Consider the following 24,379-nt stretch of genomic DNA (forward strand, 5'->3'; position numbering starts at 1 on the left):
GCTTGGGTAAGGACGCTTCTTTGTGCTGATAAAGCTAGCAAATCTGAAAGAACAGTCCACCTAACAATTTAACGTATCTGCTGATATTGATTGTCACGTTTTGATCTTTGAATTTCTTGTATTAAGACCTTGCAGGAGTTCTTTAGTCAAACATTCAGCCGGCCTAAATATTGTACAGGGCAGCACTAAATGTTGACCTGTCTTCATTCACAAGAAACTAGACTATTTAGATGGGAATCTGTATTGACTTTGAAAAATAAGTGTTTGAAATGTCAGAAACAATTTGTCGAAATCTGTACAATGGTATTAATTTTAGAGTTCCACTTTTGTACTGCCTATGATATTTTCATACAAATTTAACCAAATGTAATCAAAATCAAAACTTTCGTCCTAAACCTCACTGTATTAGCGGTATTGTGAATATATCTCCATGGTGAGCATGGTAGTAAGTGAGCAGTGCTTTTTAAGCAGACACTTTTATCCTTACGCAGACATTAAACTTGTTTAAAATTCTTCAACTTGGCAATATGTCATGACAATTTTGTTTTATCTTTGAGCTATCCAAGACAGTACGAGATATGCACCGATCAACAAGATTCTCTCATGTTGGCATTTGAACAGTACTGTGCAAGTTCTTTACAATGTTTCTCATATTCCACCAATAAACACCTTATTTGGTCAGTTTGGGGCAGTAATCTCAATTCTACAATTCTCAAGCTTCCTAATTTAAATTGTGAAGAGACAAGGCTAAATTCTTGTTGAACCAAACAATGACATTATAAACTCTTGCGACAAAGATCATTGACATTACAAACATCTTGGTCTTTGAAATGAATACATAAAAATCTTGCTATCATAAATGTGTATTATAAAATCAAACAGTGACATGCCTTTGTGTAAGAGATTTTTGACTGGTTGTGCAATGCATTGGGGTTTCATATGTTAACTGCATTCTTGCCTACAAACAAATTTTGATTCAAAAGAAAAATAATGCACCCTGCAAATGTTGATCTGCTGAATTCGTGTCATGTTTTCCTCAGTAAAGGATCTTATTTCAATCTATTAAAGTCCTCCGTCTTCAAATAGGTATGCAAGTTCCCAGAGCTAATTTTGATTAGTTTTTAATTAATGATGCTAATTCAGTTTGATTTTTCTTTGGAACAGTTGTATTATATTGTGAAGACCAAGTTTTCCAAACTCCAACTGTTCTCCGAGCATTCAAGGGAGAAAGTGTTAACATCACTTTTTCCAACTGGTCCATTCGTAAGAAGGTTGAAATGATGCATGTTTCCTGGTGGAGGAGTAAACAAGCCGAAAATCCTGTATGTAGTTTAACTTATATAAATAAGATGCAGATACAGAATCCTCTCTGTGATAATCGAATGAGCATCATTTTGAAGCTCAATGCTAGTGTTACTCACTTTATCATCCAAGATCTCCAAACGAATGATTCAGATCTATATTATTGTAAGATTGCATTTCATATACCACCGCCTACTGTAGAAATAGAAGGAAACAAAACAAGCCTCGTAGTGGCAGGTATGAGTTTTTTTTTGTGTGTGTGTATTGTACAAAAATGTATGGATATAATTATTATTGCATCAATCACATCTATATGTTCTGCTGGTCACGAGTTGGAATGAATTGTAAATACATTTGTAAAAAAATTCTAAATGTTATCAACAACATCATAACCTAAATATTTGCCTGTTTAATAGGATTGATGTACAGTATTAAGTTTCGGGAACAACATCACAGCCATTGTAGCCATCCACAATGGCTTTTTTAATAAATAAATTAAAAATGAAGTAGTTTATTTTCCAAAATTACAAAAGATCTGTAGGTTAGGTGGATTGGATGTGCTAAGTTGCCTATAATGTCCAGGGATGTGTAAGATAGATGGATTAGCCTTGGGAAATGAAATGTGGGGTTACAGGGATAGGGTAGGGGAATGGGTTTTGTTGGGATGCTCTTCAGCGAGGTCAGTATGGGCTTGATTAATAAATGGCCTGCTTCCACATGGTAGGGCTTCTATGAGTCCATGATTCACAACTCTCTATTTTATCTTTTTTCTCAAGTTCCTCCAGTGGTTGAAGTTAAATTTCTTCCTCAGCTTGAAAATTGCCATTGTGTACAACTGGTTTGTAAAGCAGAGAACCTCTATTCTGGTGATGTACAAATGAGGTGGAGAAGAGAAAGAAAAGAAGGCTCAGTATGGATTGACTCTGGACCTATTATCATCTCAAACAATAGCAATTCTGTAACAAGTTATGTCAACCTCTCCCACTGGAAGGCAGGGGATGTATATTCATGTCTTGTGAATCAGTCGATGTTGCAAATCCCTCTCATTAGGAAACTCACCATACCACTTGATGAACAACAGGAAGGTATTTCAATTTTAAAGTTCATTACTATCTTCACTTTAAAATCTTTCTGTCCTTTCTTGTAATGAGAAAGTGAAATATTCCAGGAGTTTTAGGATTCATTCTGTTTCCAATCTTATTTGAGTGGAAAGAAAATTGCAGATTCACTAAGTAGACCTGATTTCTCTGAACTCCTACTGATTTAGTGATTTTGAAAATGAAAAGTACAGGAATAGTAATTTACTGAAATGAAACTGCTTCATACTGTCTGATTGCTTTGGCTAAACCTACCAGCTGGTTTATTTGCAGGAATTACATGCATATACAATCAAAGAAAGTATTAAGAAACCAATTGGGAATCGTAACTAGCTCTAGTTAAAATGGAGATGAATAATTTCTTATTCCATAGCATAGGTTAACATCTCATACCTTGTGGGTAGTTAAGGTTCAGTTGCATAAATTAACAGCACCTAATGTCAACGTTAAAAATGGAAGTCAGTGCAGGGGGTGGTGAGGATCTGAGGCTGCAGTGAGCAGGGGTGCGGCATTCAGTGGTTGTGGGGAATTGGAGTGGGCAATAGTGCCTTGTGGCAGTGGTCAGAGGCACACAGGACCTGATCCAAGAACTAATAACTAGTGTGACAAGTGAAAAGGATTCCCTAGTCCCACAAAGGTGGTGTAAGCCTTAACTGCTGCACCGAATCATACTCTTCACAATTATCTCCCTGGAAACTGCTATTTACTCTCAGCCCAGCTTTCTATCACCTTGAACTAACTTCCAGTATTTTAGGACAGCAATGAACAACTATTAAATAACAATGATACCTAGTCTTGCTCCAAACCAAATATTCACCTAGTACTTTGTTATTCAGGAGTTAATAAACGATGTATTAACTGCTTACTTCGGAGTATTTCTGAAATTTTGCTTGATACTTGGTGACACTGTGCTCACTTTACACTTTGCACATTCACAGATATTTCTGTGTACTTAGACCAAAATAAACATGAATGGCAACATTTTATTTGATCTTGGGAGTATGTTATTATCAGATGACCTGCTAATGACAAAGACTTCATAGGCTTTCTTGTTGTTTTTCCTCACAGGTAGAGAATATTTATGGTGGGTATTGTCTTCTCTGGGTCCGATTCTCATAGCTGCAGTTGTTTATTTTCTACTAAAGTGTTCAAAAAAAGGTAAGATCCAGGAAATTTAAATCCTTGATGCTAAACCAAGAAAATTAACTTTTGTACATAGCTTGTGGAAATAAATGTAGTATTACTGTTTGCGCAATTTTTCAGACTTAATCTTGTGTTTCTGTATGTGTATGTATGCAGGAGATGAATGAATTTTACACCCACTCTGTGCAACTGTTTTGACTTGTATCATTGATAGCTGGCTGTACTTGTTTAGAATGCTGTCTTTTCATATTTGAAACCAACCGTCTCAAAGCAGTTCCAACTGGATATGACCACTGAATACATTGTTGGCCTTTGGCATTCACAGAGTAGCCAAAGAAGGATATTATAGGAACTGGAAAAAGTCACAGGAGGGCATTGTGGGGTACTCTTTGAGATTGTTTAAGACAGAAGCAGCATAGAGACTGATTTATTCTGCATGTCCTATGTTATAATATAACATAGGTGTGCTTCATATTGATGTTGGCTTCACTTCTCATAAAATTCACAAAGCTGCTTATTTCAAATGCAATGGTGGCCATTCTTACAGTGTTCCAGGCCCTGACCTCTGGAATTTCCACCTAAAACTCGATATCTCTCTCGCTTTCTTTCCTCCATCAAGACATTCCTTAAAGTTACCATCCTGATCAAATTTCCAGCACTCTGCTTCTCATTATGTTGTGTAAGTTTATGTTCAATTTTATTTCATAACATTCCTGTCAAGCATCTTGACACATTTTATTATATTAACAGCAGCATACAAATACAAGTGAAGGTATTGTTGGTTTGATAGTGGGTCTGATACGCAGTACGTATGGTGAAGTGTGAGATAATAATTTAATTTTGGGGGCCAAAATGGAGAATTGTACTCTACAGAAATGAACCACTTGTAATTCCAGTAACCGTTTACATTAAATAAAAGCAGAAAATGATGGAAATGTTCATCAGACCAGGAAAGAGATAAATAGAGTTAACACTTCAGGTCAATGACTTTGTCATTAATTAGTTGTTTAAACTGTCTCCGAATATGTAGAAACATAACCCAAAACAGTAATTAGTTTATACATTAAATAAATACAGTTTGTTCACATGTGAAGTCGTCTATCTTTCTCCATTGTGCTGGGTGCATTAAAAGTATATATGTGATTTATAGAATAAAACTCAGAGTTCAGTGCAAATATGTTCACGCAGAGCATTTAATCTGTGGTTGTCACATTGTTATAAAAAAGCAAGTGAGAAGTTAGCACCTGACAGGAAGAAAAACAATAATGTAATAAGAAGTGACTCATTCATCTATTCAGATATCCCTTCCACAAACCATACACAAGTTGCCTTTTTACTAAGTCCACCTAACCTTCCCAATATCAAACAGGAAGCAGCAACATCACAAGAGTGTAAAAGCTCTGAGAGAGTATAGTCTGCACCCACGTGTAAATAAGCAACAATAATGACTTGTGTTTCCTGGCAGTAGTCAATCGATCATAAAATTGGAGATTATTCATTTGTGAGTAGTTTTATAGTCCTTAGTGAAAGGAAGAGATAATTAGATCACACTTTTTCAAGTAATAAGTTGGCAGGCCGATAAAATTTGAGGTAGAGTTTAAAGAGCTGTTCTTGATGCCTGAGCTGAGGATTTTCTCAAATGACTGAAGCTGAACAATACTCATGCTAGCAATGCCATGAAATAAGAGTCTCATGGACAGAAAGAAACTTCCTGTACTAGTGTAAAATAATAAAAAAGTGACATTTTGGCATGGGTTCTCCAGCATTCATTTAGAGAACTGATATAGATTTGTCTGTTACTGTCAGTGCTTTAAGTGTATTCATATCACAACATGAAATAAACAAAATAAATTATATCATACAATACATCTCTTTCTTGTTAGCAGAACCTGAAGACAATCAGATCTATGTTAATGTTGGCACGACATCAAGAACTCAAGAGACTCCTGCATCAAGTCAGGGTTTTTATCAAACTTCAAATTATAGCTTTATTCATCACTTTCCTTTGAGAATATATGAAAATACATTTTAATAAAATGAAATGGTGGCAATGTTATGAAAAGGAAGCAGTCATTTCATAATTTGATATTGTTGTTTGTCTTATTACTGTATTAGAGCTGGGATCTGGTCTACATTTGGGACCACTTTGTGCATTGTGTCATATAAGCTTTGAAGAGGTATGCAAGGCAAAAATTGAGGTAGTATACCCAATGTGTTGCACAGTTTAACATGCACCTGTTTGGAATGAATATTCTCCTAATTCTGATCATATCAGAGACCTTAAAATGTTTGCTTATGTTTCTTAAACTGAACTTTTTCATGATCTATGTTGTTTGTAAAGTTCTGTTGTTAGAAGTTATTCATTACTAATTTCTTATTAGTGTACTTTTTATTCTGTTTGGAGAATCACAGCATAATATTCTACACGGCAAAGAGCACAATTTAATTAAAGGCATATAGTCTGTTTTGAAATTATAATATAGCTTAAAGCTAGAGTCAATTATCCTTTACTATATCAACATATTATTACCCCAGCCAAGCATTCATCTTCTCCCAGCAAAGAGTAGCCTTCATCCCCTGGGACTTATCCATCTGCAGTAATAACAGCATTGAATGATCAGCTGGTTCAAAATATAGCTAAAATGATAATGTAGAGCACGAGAAATAACTTTTTGGCAATTTCAACCTATTACTTGAAAAAAACCACATTAAAGCTAGCATAAAATGAATTATGCTCCATATTTAAAAAACAAACTTTTGAAAAGAAAACAGTAAGAATGCACTGTATGAATGTCAGACCATAATGTTCAACTAAACCTCAGTTAAACGGAATGGGCTATAGCTAGAACAGAGAAGTCTGAAATTTGAGTGCACAATTTGCATCATCTGCATTGCCAAGAAATAATGGGCATAATTTTAACTGTGACGTCCATGTCACTTGCATTCTTTTACTCTTTCCTGTTTCTCATGCAGTTCTAACTAAAAATCTAAGCACTAGTAACATATAAAGGAAACATATACAAATCCACAGCAGCAGAAGTTTTACATTGATGAAACCTTACGTTAGCTGACATCACTGCAATTACTGGCAGGAGAGAAAAATCTCCTGGGCCAAATAATGTAGCTTTGCATCATGAACATAACTTTATTGCCAAACACCAGTGCCTATCTTCAATGATGCCTTCCTGGATTGCTGAATTCTCAACAATTTTTCCCTTTAGTGCTGCCTGAGGCTGGTGTTGCAAAAGCAACTTTATTGGTGGCCATGATCCTTCTTTGTCACATTCACTCCTCTGAGGCTGTAAGTGTACTTGCTGAATGAGACCCATAATTATTTCTGCATTTGCACAGAGAGCAGGCAGTGAGATAAGAACGTGACCAGAGATAATGGGAACTGCAGATGCTGGAGAATCCAAGATAACAAAGTGTGGAGCTGGATGAACACAGCAGGCCAGGCAGCACCTCAGGAGCACAAAAGCTGATGTTTCGGGCCTAGACCCTTCATCAGAGAGAGGGATGGGGAGAGGGTTCTGAAATAAATGGGGAGAGAGGGGGAGGCGGACCGAAGACAGATAGAGGAGAAGATAGGTGGAGTGGAGAGTATAGGTGGGGAGGGGATAGGTCAGTCTACTGCATCACCAAACCAGCCCAGCTCATCCCTGTTTCCCTAACCTGTTCTTCCTCTCACCGATCCCTTCCTCCCACCTCAAGCCGCACCTCCATTTCCCACCTACCAACCTCATCCCACCTCCTTGACCTGCCTGTCCTCCCTGGACTGACCTATCCCCTCCCTACCTCCCCACCTATACTCTCCTCTACACCTATCTTCTCCTCTATCCATCTTCGGTCCACCTCCCCCTCTCTTCCTATTTGTTTCAGAACTCTCTCCCCATCCCCCTCTCTGAAGAAGGGTCTGGGCCCGAACCGTCAGTTTTTGTGCTTCTGAGATGCTGCTTGGCCTGCTGTGTTCATCCAGCTCCACACTTTGTTATCGTGAGATAAGAACATTTGTGTTCATGGATTTAAGCCATAGAACTGATGATTAGTTTCAACTCCTTCCATTTCCCATAATCAAAGTACTACAAGCTACACAAATGCCGCAAGGTTTTTTTCTGTACCGCTAAATTTATCTTAGAGATCTCTATAAAATATTCACGCTAATGAATATTCATTACTGGTGAATGTATTCCACATACAAGGCAACTAGACGATTGCCTGACGATCTATATGTCTCATGGATTCTGTTGACATAACCCAAACATTTGAACCCTCTATTATAAAACCAAGAACCACCTAACATTCAGCCAGCCAGGATGTCAAATTTTCCTTTCTTGCTGCCTGCAGAAAACCATCCCTTTATCTGCCGCAACCATTCAGACAATTTATGATTTGTTTACAGCTTTCACTGTTGTCGCTATTTCAATTAAGTAGTAAAGTATATATCATTAACTCCACTTGTTTTTGACTAATCATTGTTTGTGACACCGATACATGTTGTTAATTTAGTGGCTGAAGTTGTAATTGTTAATAAATATGGCATTGCACCTTTCACATTCTCAACATCCCAAGATGCTTCACAACGAATGATATTTATTGAGATATAAATCACAGTTGTTAAGATCCCAGACGATGTTACTACCGAACAAGTCACATCTGACTTGATAGATCATTTATACTTTTTGATTCTAATGAAGTGGTCTTTCAATGAAACACAATTACATAATGCTGCAGATTATAATAAAACAGAAGTTTATTATGCAAATGAAATTAAGATAAAATAGAATAAGCCAAACTATTCACATATAATACAAGTTTACAAATTTTGAAATACCTGGTAAAACCACAATTCCCTTAACCGAAAACATCTATTTATAGTTCTCAAATACTGGAGACAATTCCTTTCTCACACAGGGTTTGACTAAGCTGTGATTTCAATTCCTGGTCATGAGAATCTGGTAATCTTTTCCTTGATTCAACATATAGCTGAGCTTCTCACAATCCCATCAGGTTTTTAACCAAACACTTCTGGCTTGGAACATCTAAACTAAACTCCTTACGCTGAGATAAATCTCTTCCTTCAAAGTCTTAAATTACCTTCCTTTCCCAGGAGCAAATGTTTTACATTTCAACCTTTGGCTAAGACTCCTACATACTGCCCAAGTGAAGACCAAAATCTAAACTTTTCAAGCTGTGGATATCTCCATAAGCCCAAAGAAAAAAAAATCCAGAACATTCTATCTGAAGCCTTCATGTTTTACTATTTACTTTGCTCACTTGAACACTCTCCGACTATAAGCAAATGTCCACTGCCACCAAGATACTACTAAATTGCTAATTTTAGGAAGAAATCACTATAACGGCAGAAATACTTACAAAATAATCATTATCCTCTTTAGACACATTTGCCACTAATTCAAAATTCCAGAAATCCAAAATGAACAATGTAAAATATTTATCAATCACATACCTTAGATAACTCTGTTGTGATGTGGCAAAACCTGTCAATGATTTGCTCACAAGGTTCCACTAATAGGCATATAATAAATGACCAGGTAGGCAGGAAGAATGAGGAGAAGCATCACAGTAGAAAGGCTATAATTCTAAAGTAGGAACAGAAGGATGTGGGTGTATATATGAATGGGGTACAGCAGGATGAGAACAGTTCATAAAGCACCCAGAATCTTGGGCTCTATAAACAGAGGCTCGGATAATAAAAACAACAGGGTTTTGATCAGTAACATGCCATTATGAACTCTTGATGCAGTTTGAGCCTGACATTAGGAACATGTTAAAAGGAGAAGGTAACTAGCAATGGGCTGAAGCTAAAATGTGAAGGGGCTTCTCAATATGGTTTCCTTTTTAATAGAAATTTGTAAATAATGTGTAACAAGTAGGGATCTTCCTCCGTGTACACTAAGCCCATGCACTTATTAATAAAGTACATTTATTACATAGTAAGGGGTCAGAAACTGGGGCCTGATAACCTTAGTGTTTTTGCTGCCTGAGGCAGTTTTGAATCACATTGCATGTCATTTGTGATGTCATTCGGTAACAAGAAATTTTGACTTGGTTAGAACTCTGTTTGGATTAATTCAAACAAGAAAGACGGGAACTGATATAGGAGAGGGCAATCTCACGCAAGTGGAAGGGGAGATTGCTGTTGGATAATAGTTTGTAAAGCCAGATAAGTTTTTGTTTGAGGAAGGGGGTGATTAAGGCAGATTCGAAGCCAGCATGATGACATATTTTGTAATGGCAACTGCTCATGGTTTTTGGTTAGGTTTGAGTGTTGCCATTTTTCTATCTCCACAATAATTTAACAAAAAATTATAATTGCCAACTCTATGAGGGCACTGTAATGTAAGTAAAAATTTCCAAAGGAATCTTACAAATTTCAGATTAAGCTGTCATTTTAATAGATGGGATGATGCAGCTCAAGATTTGAAGTGTACAAGAAATTCCACGCTCCCTCTTCAATGATACGCTAATATCGATGTAACCATCACAGTATGGCAGGCTGTCAGGTTCAGTATTTCCCTTCTGTGGCTCGCTGCCTGAACCTATTAGTGGCCACTATGGCCAGGACCCGGAGTAGAGCCATGAAGATGTCCTCCAACCTGCCCACCTCTCCCCGCACTAGGTCCCCAATTCTCAGGGGAATGGGACTGAAGGATAGCCTAAAATTTAAGAAAAGTGACACTAAAGACCATAGCAATCTACCTCAACATGACCTGCAGACTCCACAAGGCTGCAGATATCAGAGGCAGCCCGGAGTCTGTGGACACATTTAACTTATAACTGCGCAACTCTGTTGCATACAGCACACCCACATCCCAGGCCCCCATTGGTGAGGCGGTGGACTCACATTAACAGAGCCCTTCACCAGGAATCCACCATATAAAAAGTTAGAATACCAGGGCGTGTCCTGGAGATAAGTGAAGATAAGAAGTGAAGGATATGTAGTGCAGTCTGTGCTGCCAACATCAGCATGATAACTGGAAGGATGAGGAGGGAATTTCCATGGAACAGCTCAAATAATGAGGAGCAGGTACCCAAGGGAGATCTCAGGGTCTGGAATTAAGTGAGATTCCATCTGAACAGGGGATCAATTCAGACGGGAGTCCACCATAGCCTAAAGCAACATCAATACGATGACATGTTGCAGATGACATGAAGATTGGTGGGGTAGCAGATAGTGAAGGGGACTGTCAGAGATTACAGCAGAATATAGATAGGCTGTAGAGTTGGGCAGATAAATGGCAGATGGAGTTCAATCCGGGCAAATGCGAGGTGATGCATTTTGGAAGAACTAATTCAAGAACAAATTATACAGTAAATGGAAAAGACCTGTGGAAAATTGATGTACAGAGAGATATGGGTGTTCAGGTCCATTGTTTCCTGAAGGTGGCAACGCAGGTCAATAGATTGGTCAAGAAGGCATATAGCATGCCTTCCTTCATCGGAGGGGTATTGAGTACAAGAGTTGGCAGGTCATGTTACAGTTGTATAAGACATTGGTTCGGCCACATTTAGAGTACTGTGTACAGTTCTGGTCACCACATTACCAAAAGGATGTGGATGCTTTGGAGAGGGTGCAAAGGAGGTTCACCAGAGTGTTGCCTGGTATGGAGGGTGCTAGTTATGAAGAAGGGTTGAGTAGATTAGGATTATTTTCATTAGAAAGACGGAGATTGAGGGGGGACCTTATTGAGGTCTACCAAATCATGAGGGGTATAGACAAGGTGGATAGCAAGAAGCTTTTTCCCAGAGTGGGGGACTCAATTACTAGGGGTCATGAGTTCAAAGTGAGAGGAGGAAAGTTTAAGGGAGATATGTGTGGAAAGTTCTTTACACAGAGGGTGGTGGGTGCCTGGAACGCGTTGCCAGCGGAGGTGGTAGACGCAGACACGTTAGCGTCTTTCAAGATGTATCTGGACAGGTACATGGATAGGCGGGGAGCAAATGGACACAGACCCTTAGAAAATAGACGACAGGTTAGACAGAGGATCTCGATCAGCGCAGGCTTGGAGGACTGAAGGGCCTGTTCCTGTGCTGTTATTTTCTTTGTTCTTTGTTCATTGTAACACCATGAACATTGTCAGCATTCTGCTTCTGAAGCACAGTTCAAAGGCCTAACTAATTACCAGTGGTGGAGGGGAAACAACCATTGAGCCTTAATGAAAAGAGATACTTGTCCTAACAACAAGATATAATTTATTGCATGATCACAATAGGTGTAAGTTATATTAACTGGTTAGACACAACTACAAGAGCTAACATGACACAGAGGTGATGTTTCTTTCTGTTAGACTGAACTTTTTCCACCTAATGACCATGTGACTCTATGTGATTAGGTAGAGCCTAATGTCATCTCCAACATTAACTTTTACATTAACTTATACGACAGTGGACAGAACTGAGAAGAGGGACCCTTTAACTTGTGTTTCTAACAAGAGAGACAGGAGACGAAGTTAGGAGGGAACAGGACATAGGTCCCATTGACAAAATAAGCTCAGAAGGAAATTAAGGACTGATAGTAGAGAAATCAGAGAGAAAACCACATCAAGGGCAGGGAGCACATAGTTTCACAGAGCTATAGAGATGTACAGCATGGAAACAGACCCTTCGGTCCAATTCACCCATGCTGACCGATATCCTAACTTAATCTAGCACCATTAGGCCCTTGTCCGTCTAACCCCTTCTTATTTATAGACTGATCGGATGCCTTTTAAATGTTATAATTGTACCAGCCTCCACCACTTCCTTGCACTCTGCCTGAAAAAATTCATTACTCTGTGTGAAAATGTTTCCCCTTATGTCCCTTTTAAAACTGTCCCCTCTCACCTTAAACCTATTCACTCTATGCTTAGATTCCCCACCCCAGGAAAAAGACCTTGCCTATTTATCCCACCAATGACCCTCATGACTTTATTACCCACGAGAAGGTCACCCCTCAGCCTCTGATGCTCCATGAAAAATAGCCTCAGCATATTCAGCCTATTCCTATTACTCAGACCCTCCAACCCTGGCAACATCCTTTTAAATCTTTTCTGAAGCCATCCAAGTTTCACAACATCCTTTCTGTAGCAGAGAGACAGGAATTGCCCACAGTGGTCTAATCAATGTCCTGTACAGCCGCAAAATGACATCCCAACTCCTATACTCAGTACGCTGACCAATAAAAGCCAATGTACCAAACTCGTTCTTCACCATTCCCTGTCTACCTGCAATACTATTTTCAAGGAACTATGAGCTTGTTCTCCAAGGTCTCTTTGTTGACTAACACTCTCCAGAACCTTACCATTAAGAATATAAATCCTTCCCAGTTTTGCCTTTCCAAAATGCAGCTCCTTCCATTTGCCTAAATTAAATTCCATCTGCCACTCCTTGGCCCATTGGGCCATGTTCTCAAAGTCCCATTGCACTGTGAGGCAACATACTTAACTGTCCACTACGCCACCAATTTTGTTGTCATCTGCAAACTTACTAACCATACTTCCTATGTTCACATCCAAATCATTTATAAAAAAGACAAAGAGCAGTAGACCCAGCCCCGATCCTTATGGTCACTGCTAGTCACAGGTCTCCAGTCTGAAAAACAATGCTCTGCCATCACCCTCCGTCTCCTGGAGTTGGGCATTATATTTCAAACAAAGGATTCTGGATAACCCAAGATGAAGGATGGATAAAAATTGTGAAGGTAAGAATGGCTCCTTTTTTTGAGATATTTTCAGTGTTGGAGCTGATATCCTCAAATTCTTGGAGTGATAATTACTGTTTTATAGGCTGATGCATTGTTTTGGAACTTTGGAAAAAGAAGAGACAAAAACAGTAGCACTTTAAAAAGGAGGCTGAGACATAAAGCAGAGACAACATCGGAGGTGAAAAAATAAACGGAGCAGTAAACCTGCACAGCTTTCTAACCAGGCAGTAAATGTTCATAGCTGACTGCCTCTGCTGTTTAGTTTCAAGCATCTCTGAACATTGGAGTTTGTTCTAAGAATAATGAATAAACAGTGAAATTCACAGCAGATCTTGAGAGCTCACAACAGGGAAACAACTCAGTGGCTTTTTTAAAAGTGCAACCTTCCTGTCTTTTTCCTGTAAATACACAATAGTGAGAAGAATTTTTTTTTGCTATTATACATTTTATTGCAATCTGTCTCTTGATTAAACTTTAAAAATATAAAACATAGGTACAACATTATCCTGGCACGGTGTTTTTAGAGCAGTCAGACAGTGTTATTTTCTGGGTCTGTAGATTGTTAAGGAGCAAAGATGTCTTTTATTAGAGTGATGTGCTCTTCCTGTCGGATCTGGGAGATTAGGGAGAGTTTCCATGCTACTGAGCAGCAGATTCAAAGATACTTAGCCCAAAAGCGTGAGGGAACTGAGGTTAGGGACAGAGGCAGCTGAATAGATAGTCTTAAACTTCCTGACTGTTCTGAGAACTTCTTACATTTGTCATTAGAGTTGAGGATAGAAGAGAAAGAGTTCAGGTTTTAAAGAAGACAGTTTGTAGTAGAAAAAGGAAGCCAATGGTTTTCTCTGCATTTCAAGTAATCCTGGAAAAATGAGCAATGTTGTAGACAGAAGTAGGATCCACCAATACACTATTCATTCACGTCTGTGACGGATGATGAAAGAACTGACATGATAGAAAAATGAGCTCCCCACAGGGTAGCACAGTGGCTCAGTGGTTAGCACTGCTGCCTCACAGCACCTGGGGCCTGAGTTCACTTCCACCTTGGGTGACTGTCTGTGTGGAGTTTGCATGTTCTCCCAGTGTCTGTGTGGATTCTCTCTGGGCGCTCCAGTTTCCTCCTACAGTCTAAAGATGTGCAGGCTGGGTGGTTTGGCCATGCTAAATTGCCCTATAGTGTCCAGAGACATGTTGGCTAGGAGGGCTAGCCATGGTAAATGTTGGGTTGTGGGGATATGGTGGGGGATTGGGATTGAGTGGGAAGCCCTTCAGAGGGTCAGTGCAGACTGAATGAGCTGAATGGCCTCTTTTCACACTGTAGGGATGCTATGTTCTCCTCATCAGTCCACCTGTTGCAGATGTATCCACCAATACAACAGTATTAGTAAAAATAGCTTGGAAACAGTAAGGACTGGAGATGCTGGAAGCTGGAGGCAATAAATGTAGACCTGGAAAAGGACATTTTGGGTTGAAACTCTGCTTCATCTCTCTCTCTTTCATGAAGTCAAAGAAAAATATTCATTTAGAACACTGTTCACTCTTCAGCATCCATGCAAAAGTTACCATGTACTTTTCCGAATGGCCCAACTCTTTCCTTAGTCATCCTCTTGCTCTCAGAGAATGATAAAAGTTGCATGGCATGGATTCCAGACTAGATTGGCCTCTACCTTTAAGGCAATTACATGAAACACGACATGTGGCGTTTCAGTACAAAAGTGACTGGCTCTGCTGTGATCACTCTCACTGTGTAATGGGATCAGTTTGCGATATGCGTGGGTGTAATGTATAGTAACATCAGTGAGTATAGGATTCAGGTTATACATGTACATCTGTAATATCATGGCCTTGCAGGTGAAGTGGGGAAAGACCACTGAGGTCTTTCTGCAAAAATTAAATGGAGATCCCTTCAGTTATTGGATCCCCAAAGGCCTCAAATGCACATAAATATAATGTTATACATGTAAGAAATGCTTTTGTTTTGTTTGCTGGATAGATTCAAAATTCAACATTTGTTTCTCCACATACTACTGTACAGCCAAAGTGCTTAGTGACTATAGCTATCCAAATCAACAGAACTGAACTATCGATGGTATATGTTATGCAGGCTAATCATACAGTAAACAACAAACACATCAAAATTCAATTACAAAAGCTTAGTGACCTCTAAGTTTAGTAATTGCACCAATAAGTTCAAAAATTTCACCACTCCCAACCACTGCAATAATAAAACAGAATCAGAATTAGAATTGACAATCAGAATCATTTTCCCAGAGCTGTTAAGTCTAATACTAGGTAGCATGCATTTAAGGTGACAGGAGGAAAGTTCAAAGGAGATGTGAGGGGCAAGTTTTTTTACACAGAGAGGCAGGAGTCTGAAATGATCTGCCAGGGGTGGGTGGTGGAGGTACATACAATAGGGGCATTTTAAGGACTTTTAAATATGTACATGAATATGTGAGGAATGAAGGAATATTAACCAAGAGAAACCAAGAAGGGGTCAGTTTAATTTAGCGTTATGTTTGGCACAACAAGAGGCCATTCCTGTGCTGTACAGTTCCATGTTCTATATTCTAATTCTGGGGAGCAGGATAAGCAGACAATCATAACCTGCCTGTTAAATTCAGAAGGAGCAGCATTGGACCTGAGTTGTGGCCATGATCAAAAGTAATTTAATTTAAATCCTTACACATCCCAGCCCACTCATCATTGTAGCTAAAATATAAGCTTTTAATCTTATCAGGGCGAACACCCAGAGATAGCACACCAGCAGGATGTGGTGGTGTATCACATTCAGCAGTGCACAACTGTGCACAGGAAACAAGCTGAGTGCAGCATGGGTCAGTACTTCTCTTAGTCCTCCCAGAAATGAATGCAAACCTGTGAACAAAACATTTTTTCAAGTATGTCATTTTTTTTTCCTGGTTAAATTGTACAATACGTCTCAAGCTTACTGCTGATTTCCTTAAAGCAAAGTTTGACCTTATGAAGATTGATTTTATTCATCCAAGTCTCTCCTTTCTTTACTGTCTCTATGATGACTCTCATCCTTTTCCTGTTCACCTCTGATATTCTTCTTGGCCTTTCCCTACTTCTTAAATAAAAATTTTGGAAGGACTAGTACAATTTTGTTCAGCACGTTTTTTGGCCCCTATTTTCTGTGTTTTGCGCTCATCTTGGTTAGCTGAAAGAGTCTTTGTGAGTTGTTGCAGCAGAATTGTATTTAATCAGAATCCATAGCCTCAAAGCCCAGCATATCTTCACTCTACCATTACTACCATGCTAGAGGATTGACCATGGTTCAATGAAAAGTGCAGAATTTCATTCAGGAGCATATCCAAAAATGAAAGGTGTCAACATGATGAAGTTAAAAGGCAATAGTACTTGCATGCAAAAATAGCATAGGCAGTAACAGACAGGATTAAGCAATCCCATCAGTAATGGATCAGGTGTAAACTCCAAAGGGTATCTGCATCCTCTACATTCTCAATGATAGGGCAGTCCATCATGGCAGCACAAAATACAAGATTGACCCAATTGCGGTCACCTTCTGACCAGAAATGTCAAATGGACAATGTATCTTGGTGTCCTCCAGAGGTCCTCAGTAACACAGATGACAGCCTTCAGCCAAATCAATTCACTCCACATGACGTCAGGAAGTGGCTGAATGCATAGGTCGGTGCAAAATCTTTGGGCCCTGGCAACATTCTGGCAATAGTATTGAAGACATGCTACTAAACTAGCCATGCCCCTCGCCAAGCTGTAAATCCTGCACACATAAAGCAGCACAAATCCAAACTGACCAGTTGGCATCCCATCAGTCTAATCTTGATCAACAGTATAGTGAGAGAAGGTATAACCACCAGTGTTATCAAGAGACACTTACTCAACACCAACCTGCTTACTGATGCTTAGTTTGTGATCCACCAGACTCTGCTAACCTCCGGCCTCATTATTGCCTTGGTCCAAATATGGGCTACAGACCCGAATTTCAGAGGTGAAATGAAGGTGCCTACCCTTGACATTGTTTGACTGAGCATGGCATCAAGAAAAATTAGTAACTGGGAATTGGGGGAAACTCTTGTTGGAATTATTGTGAGAGCAAAAGGAAAATAATGTGGTTATTAGAAGTCATTTGTCTCAACTCCAGGATTTTCTTACAGTAGTGTCCTAGTCCTTACCATCAATTCACCAATTGATGGTTCATCAAGTACCTTCTCTCTATCATGAAGAATTAAGAAGCATATGGACGTACATGGAATAGTGTAGATTAGATGGGCTTGAGATCGGTATGACAGGTCGGCACAACATCGAGGGCCGAAGGGCCTGTACTGCGCTGTAATGTTCTATAAGTAAATTCATTCTAAATAGAGAAGAACATCAAAATACTTTGATGGAGAGGGATCTGGGAGTCTTTGTGCATGAATGGCAGAGAGCTAGTATGCAAGTACAACAGCTAATAAAAGGAGGTCAAATGGCATTTTAGCTTTTATTGCTAAAGGAAAGAAGACAAGAGGGTATTGTTGCAACTGTACGAAGTGTTGATATGGCCACATCCATGGAGTATGTGTACAGTTTTGGTCCCCTTACTTGAGGAAAGATGTAATTGCACTGTAGGCAGTTCACAGACATCTCACTGGAGGCAGTAGATGCCAGGACACCAAAAACAGTGCCAGAAGGAGATAGACAGATTCTAAATTAGTAATGAGGTGAAGGGTTGTGGGGAGCAGGTAGGAAAAGGGAGTTGACTGGAATCTGAACTGGACTAGCCGTAAATAGCACTATGAGCCAGGTCAGACGTTAGGAATTCTATGATAAATAACCCAGCTCCTATCTCCCCAAAGCTTGTGTAACATTTACAAGGCACAAGTCAGGAATTTGATGGGATACAATCCATATCCCAAATGACTGTAAGTTCGACAAACCTCAAGAAGCTTGACACTACCTGAGTCAAATCAAGCCCTTTGTACTCCATCCACCACCTTCAACACTCACTCTGTCCACCACTGGCACTCAATAGCCACAGTGCGACCATCTACAAGAACCACTTCAGCAATCCACCAAGGCTTTTCAAACAGCATCTACCAAGTCCACAAACTTCTCCATGTCTAAGGACGAATGCAGCAGATGCACGGGAAGACCACCACTGGCAAGATCTCCTCAAGCCACTCATCATCCAGGTTTGGAAATATATTGCTATTCCTTTTGGTGTCACTGGGTCAAGATCCTGAAACTCTCCTCGTAATTGCATTTTGGGTGTACCTACATCATATGGGCTGGAGCAGTTCAAGAAAATATTTCACAACCACTTTCTCAAAAGGCAATTAGAGACGGGCAATAGATGCTGCGCTAGCCAGAGACACCCTCGTCTTGTGAGGGAATAAAACAAAATTACAAGTAGACAGCAATGGCTGACTAAAGGGTGACACTGAGCTGGGTGGCTATGACACTCGGCTGGGTGGCAGTGTGTGCTGTGAGGAGGATGCTAAGTGGCTGCAGGGTGACCTGGACAGGCTGGTTGAGGGGGAAAATACTTAGCAAATGCAATATAGTGTAGATAAATGTGAGTTATCCACTTTGGTAATGCAGACAAGTGTGAGGTGATGCACTTTGGTAGGACTAACTGGAAGGCAAAGTACAGGGCTAATGGTAAAATTCTTAGCAGTGTAGATGAGCAGAGAGATCTCGGTGTCCATGTACACAGATCCTTGAAAGATGCCACCCAGGTTGACAGGGCTGTTAAGAAGGCATACAGTGTTTTAGCTTTTATTAATAGAGGGATCGAGTTCCGGAACCAAGAGGTTATGGTGAAGCTGTACAAAACACTGGTGCGGCCGCACTTGGAGTATTGCATACAGTTCTGGTCACTGCATTATAAGAAGGTTGTGGAAGCTTTGGAAAGGGTGCAGAGGAGATTTACTAGGATGTTGCCTGGTATGGAGGGAAGGTCTTACAAGGAAAGGCTGAGGGACTTGAGGCTGTTTTCATTAGAGAGAAGAAGGTTGAGAGGTGACTTAATTGAAACATATAAAATAATCAGAGGGTTAGATAGGGTGGATAGGGAGAGCCTTTTTCCTAGGATGGTGACGACGAGCACAAGGGGGCATAGCTTTAAATTGGGGGGTGAAAGATATAGGAGAGACGCCAGAGGTAGTTTCTTTGCTCAGAGAGTAGTAAGGGAATGGAATGCTTTGCCTGCAACAGTAGTAGATTCGCCAACTTTAGGTACATTTAAGTCGTCATTGGACAAGCATATGGACGTACATGGAATAGTGTAGGTTAGATGGGCTTGAGATCGGTATGACAGGTCGGCACAACTTCGAGGGCCGAAGGCCCTGTACTGTGCTGTAGTGTTCTATGTTCTATGTTCTATATGGCAAAAACAGGAAGGCAGATTATTAACTCAATGGAGGCAGTTTAGGAAAAGGTGAGGTTCAACAAGACTTGGGTGCCATGGTGGAACAGTCACTGAAGGTTGGCATGCAGGTGCAGCAAGCGGTGAGGAAAGCTAAAGGCCTTTGTCACGACAGGATTTGAATATCGGAGTAGGGATGGGTTTTCTGCAGTTATACAGGGCCTTGGTGAGGCCACACTTTGAGTATTGTGTGGAATTTTGGTGCCCTAGACTGAGGAAGGACATTCTTGCTATTGAGGGAGTCCAGCAAACCTTCAGTAGACTGAATCCTGGGATGGTAGGACTGACATATTACAGTGATTGGGATCTGGTGGATCCTGTTGACTTCTTGATTAGGGTTGTTAACCTGGGACAATCAGGAAAGCCTTGATCTGGTGATGGGAACCACCTCAGTGCAGTTATTTTACACAAGAATAAAGTCTAGGGTGACTGGATTTGTACCCACTGGAATTTAGAAGTATGAGGGAGGATCCCATAGAAACATATACAATCCTGATGGGACTGGGCAGACTAGATGTGGGCAGAGTGTTCGTGATGTTGGGGAAATCCTGAAGTAGGGCGTCACAGTCTAAGAATAAGGAGTAATGCATTCAGGACTGATATGAGGAAGAGTTTCTTCACTCAGAGTTGTGAACGTGTGGAATTCTCTGCCTGGTCTGAAAGGTTTGAGTTATAAGGGTAGGCTGGATAGGCTGGGATTTCTTTTCAGGGTAGGAGGTTGAGGGGTGACCTTATAAAGGTTGATAAAATCATGATGGGCGCAGATAAGGTGAATAGCAAAGATCGTTTTTCTAGGGTGGGAGAGTTCAGAACAAGAGGGCTTATTTTTAAAGTGAGGGGAGAAAGATATAATCGGGACCTGAGGGGCAACTTTTTCATGCAGAGTCCAGTTTATTTGTGGAATGACCTGCCACAGGAAGTGATAGATACTGGTAAAGCTACAATATTTAAAAGACATTTGGATAGGTGCATGAATAGGAAAGGTCTAAATAGATATGGGCCAAAAGCAGGCAAGTGGGACTAGTTTAGCTTGGGAAACAGGTCAACATGGGCAGATTGTTTCTGTGCTAACAAAGTGTGTAGCTGGATGAACACAGCAGGCCAAGCAGCATCTTAGGAGCACACAAGCTGACATTTCGGGCCTAGACCCTTCATCAGAAAAGGGGGATGGGGAGAGGGTTCTGAAATAAATAGGGAGAGACTATGTTCATCCAGCTCCACACTTTGTTATCTTAGATTCTCCAGCATCTGCAGTTCCCATTGTCTCTGATACAGTTTTAACCTCACTGCAAAGCCTCTTCCAGGGATGCCTAAACTGAAGAAGTTACCCTCCTCCCGCTGGACAAACCTCAGGGGATCTCTCTCCCACTGCCTCTATCCACCTTCGGTCCGCCCTCCCCTCTCTCCCTATTTATTTCAGAACCGTCTCCCCATCCCCCTTTTCTGATGAAGAGTCGAGGCCCGAAACGTCAGCTTTTGTGCTCCTAAGATGCTGCTTGGCCTGCTGTGTTCATCCAGCTCTGCATTTTGTTATCTCGTATTCTCCAGCATCTGCAGTTCCCATTATCTCTTTGTTTCTGTGCTGTATGACTCTATGATATAGTGTGTCCTATATAAGGTAAGGTTACCATAATCCCAGGACACCTTACAGCTACTCTCTTAGAGAGATGGAAAGAACTGCCCTGTAGATTAAATAGTAAAACTTTTAATATAGCAAGGTCCCAATATACTTTGTAGGTAAATTATCAACAAAATTTGACACTGAGCCAAGGCAGGAGATTTTAGAGCTGAAAAGCAAAATCTTGATCAAAGAGGTTACGTGGGCAGTGTCAAGTGATGGATGGGTAATCATTCAGATTCGCAGTTTTAAATGTTGTTTCAAACATAATGTAATGTTAATTATGATGTAGAGCCTGGTTGCACATCAAAAATAATCATAATGATTGAGAAGACAAAAGTTGCAATTAATGGATGCAAATAATGACAATGAAGAAACAAGATAAAGGAAATTGGCTGATCTCTGATCTTATGATTCCAGATCAAAAATTGCTTTGATTCAGATTGTGAGGTTGTAGGTTAGAAGTAGTGTAGGCATCGTTACAGGTTAAGAGTAACAATATCATAAAGGCCAAAGGATATGGTCGTTCTGATGAAGTGGATCATGTAATTGGCTGTAAATGCTTTGACCAAATTGTAGATGGACATTGCCTTATGCATTATCCACCACTCTACAGGAAATCAATAGCGCCCATTTGATTAAGGGGCATGTTATACCAACCAGACTCTGAGCTGGATTTTCTGAGTAGTTGTAATCACAGTCAGAATGCCACTACACTGCTACTATTTCTGCCAAAACAGAGCTCTGCATTTCCAGCAGGAGATTCTAATCGATGTTCCTTCAAGAATGTGGAGTGTGTTGTAAATGCTGCTGTGTGTTCGTGGTACAGGATGGTGAGGAAGCTGAATTACAACCCCCTTTACACAGCAGTGATTGCTGCATTCTCTGATTTAAATATTCAGCCATACAGACAGCCACTTTAACAGCTCCTGGGAAAGGGTACGTATGCAATTGGGTGTGTGGCTGCTGTGGGGGTGGGGGCAAGTGTGGTTAGGTGCTGGGGGGGGGGGGGTCACAGTGCCAGATGAATAGGGTGTCAGGGTGCAAGGTGAATCAGGTGCCTGATACATTATGAAGTGTTCAAGGGTAGGTGCAGGTGAGCAAAGTATGTCGTGACTGGCAGTGTGGGGCGTGTCATGCCCAGCCAGGGATGGAGGGAGGGTTGAGTCTGGTGGTGGGAAAAGGTGGGGAAGGAGATGGAATTAGGCCCCAGGGAGAGGCTGTGCTAATGCTAAATAGTGAAGGAAGGTTCTCAGATCCTAGAGGAAGAGATGGGTGTTGGCAGGGGTCAAAGGGGGAACAGTGTGTCGGGTTCAGTAGTGGGAGATGTAGTGTCAATGGGAAGGACAGGTGTTGAGTCCTGTGGGGTAAGAGGGGTTGTCGGGTCTTGGGGCAGGGTGGGTGTTTGGTCAGGGGTAAGGGGTTTTGGGAAGTTGGACGTGGGAAATTCATGGTCAATTTAGTAGTTATACAGGAGTTAGATTACATTTTTCATCTTCTAATATTTCCCTGAGTAAATAACAATGATACTGGAGCACACCGTATTCTGTGATTCAAATGGATTCTTTCAGAAGGGTTCCAGACGCAGGAGAATTGCTCATTGGAATCTTCAAATTCCTGGGCAATTCCCTCAGAGTCTGCTATATCAGGGATTTTACAGGATTCTGGTGCACAGCTCCCACTTACACCATGGAAACAACTATCTGGTCAATGGAAAATCCAGGCCAGTGTCTGAAATTGTTTGTCTGAGAGAGACAACATTACGTTCCCAATAGGAGTCCAGCAGAGGAAGTGTAATTTGGATGTGAAACAAGAAAAAACCTGCTGATATTCGCTGCTCACAACATGGTCTCCTCTACACGAGGGAGATGAAGTGCAGACCGTGAACCCACTTTGCTGAATACCTACGTTCTGTCTGCTTAAAGGACGCTGAGCTTCCAGTTGCCTGCCGCTTCGACCCAACACTGTGTTCCATAGCAAACGTCTCTTTCTCAGGCTTGCTGCAGTGCTTTGGAGAAGCTCAGTGCAAGTTGGAAGAACAGCATCTCATTTTCCATTTGGGAACCCTGCAGCCTTCTGGACTCAATATTATCAGGTTCAACAACTTTAGGACTTGAGCACCTTCTCCCATGTCCTACCCCTAACACTCACATACCAGGCCTTGTCATCACAAAGGCTGCTGCCACACAACATATTTTTAGCCTGATGACCCCCATTAGCAGTTAATCATTCCGTCACGCTGAACTTTACCCATTCCTTTGTCTCTTATCTCTGTCTCTGGGTTCCATCTCCACCTATCATTACTTCTCAAGCCTCCCTCCACCTATCTTTGGCACATGTACCAAATGTTTCCCAGCTCCAATCAGTTCTGAAAATGGGTCACTGGACCTGAAAAGTTAACTGTGCATTCTCCCCACAGAGGCTGCCAGGCCTGTTAAGTTTTTCCAGCAATTCCTGTTATTAGTTACTAATTTGGATGCGTTTCTATGTCTCAAGCATTTAAAGTTCTGTTTGAATATATCTGCATACAGATATGGGGAAATGCTAGAATAACCATTGAGGGATGGTGAACATGAATATGGATTTTATTCAAACATAGGAATTTGGGAAGTGGGAGTTAGTCGTATACAATTTGACCCATTGAGCCTGTTTTGCCACTAAACTAGGTCAAAGTCAATCTTCAAATTCAATGCCATTTTCCCACATTATTCCCACATCCCTTGATATCTTTAATATCTGTCAATCTCTGCCTTGAATATACTGAATGACTGAGCATACATCCACAGCCCATGGGTTAGAGAAATCCAAAGATTTCTTCCACATCTCAATCCTTGATGATCCATCTCACACTGAGACTGTGTCCCCGAACTTTGAAAGTTTTAATGAAATCACTTCTGATTTGTCTTAACACTTTAGAACACAGATCCAATGCCCTTAATCTCCCCTCAAAGTATAATCTTGCCATTCCAGGAATCAGGCTGTTGAACTTTCAGTGAACTTCCTCCAATGCAAGTATATAATCTTCCATGGGCCTGGAGACCATGATTATACAAAATATTCCAGATGTAGAGTTTCACCAAAGCTTTATACAATTGCAGAAAAAC

At 40.6% G+C, this 24,379-nt stretch overlaps 1 protein-coding gene across 1 annotated transcript in view; it reads left to right on the top strand.

The window, feature by feature from the left end:
• Positions 1-5,718, top strand: part of LOC125457215 (uncharacterized) — a 30,090-nt gene extending 24,372 nt beyond the window's left edge. Inside the window, exons 3-6 of the mRNA XM_059649997.1 lie at positions 1,165-1,539; positions 2,079-2,387; positions 3,468-3,557; positions 5,429-5,718. Coding sequence (XP_059505980.1) covers positions 1,165-1,539; positions 2,079-2,387; positions 3,468-3,557; positions 5,429-5,574 — 920 coding nt within the window. The 3' untranslated portion in view covers positions 5,575-5,718. The remainder of the gene's footprint in view (positions 1-1,164; positions 1,540-2,078; positions 2,388-3,467; positions 3,558-5,428) is intronic.
• The last annotated feature ends 18,661 nt before the right edge of the window (positions 5,719-24,379 follow it).

Source organism: Stegostoma tigrinum, chromosome 12, assembly GCF_030684315.1.
Source record: "Stegostoma tigrinum isolate sSteTig4 chromosome 12, sSteTig4.hap1, whole genome shotgun sequence".
Taxonomy (NCBI): Eukaryota; Metazoa; Chordata; class Chondrichthyes; order Orectolobiformes; family Stegostomatidae; genus Stegostoma; species Stegostoma tigrinum.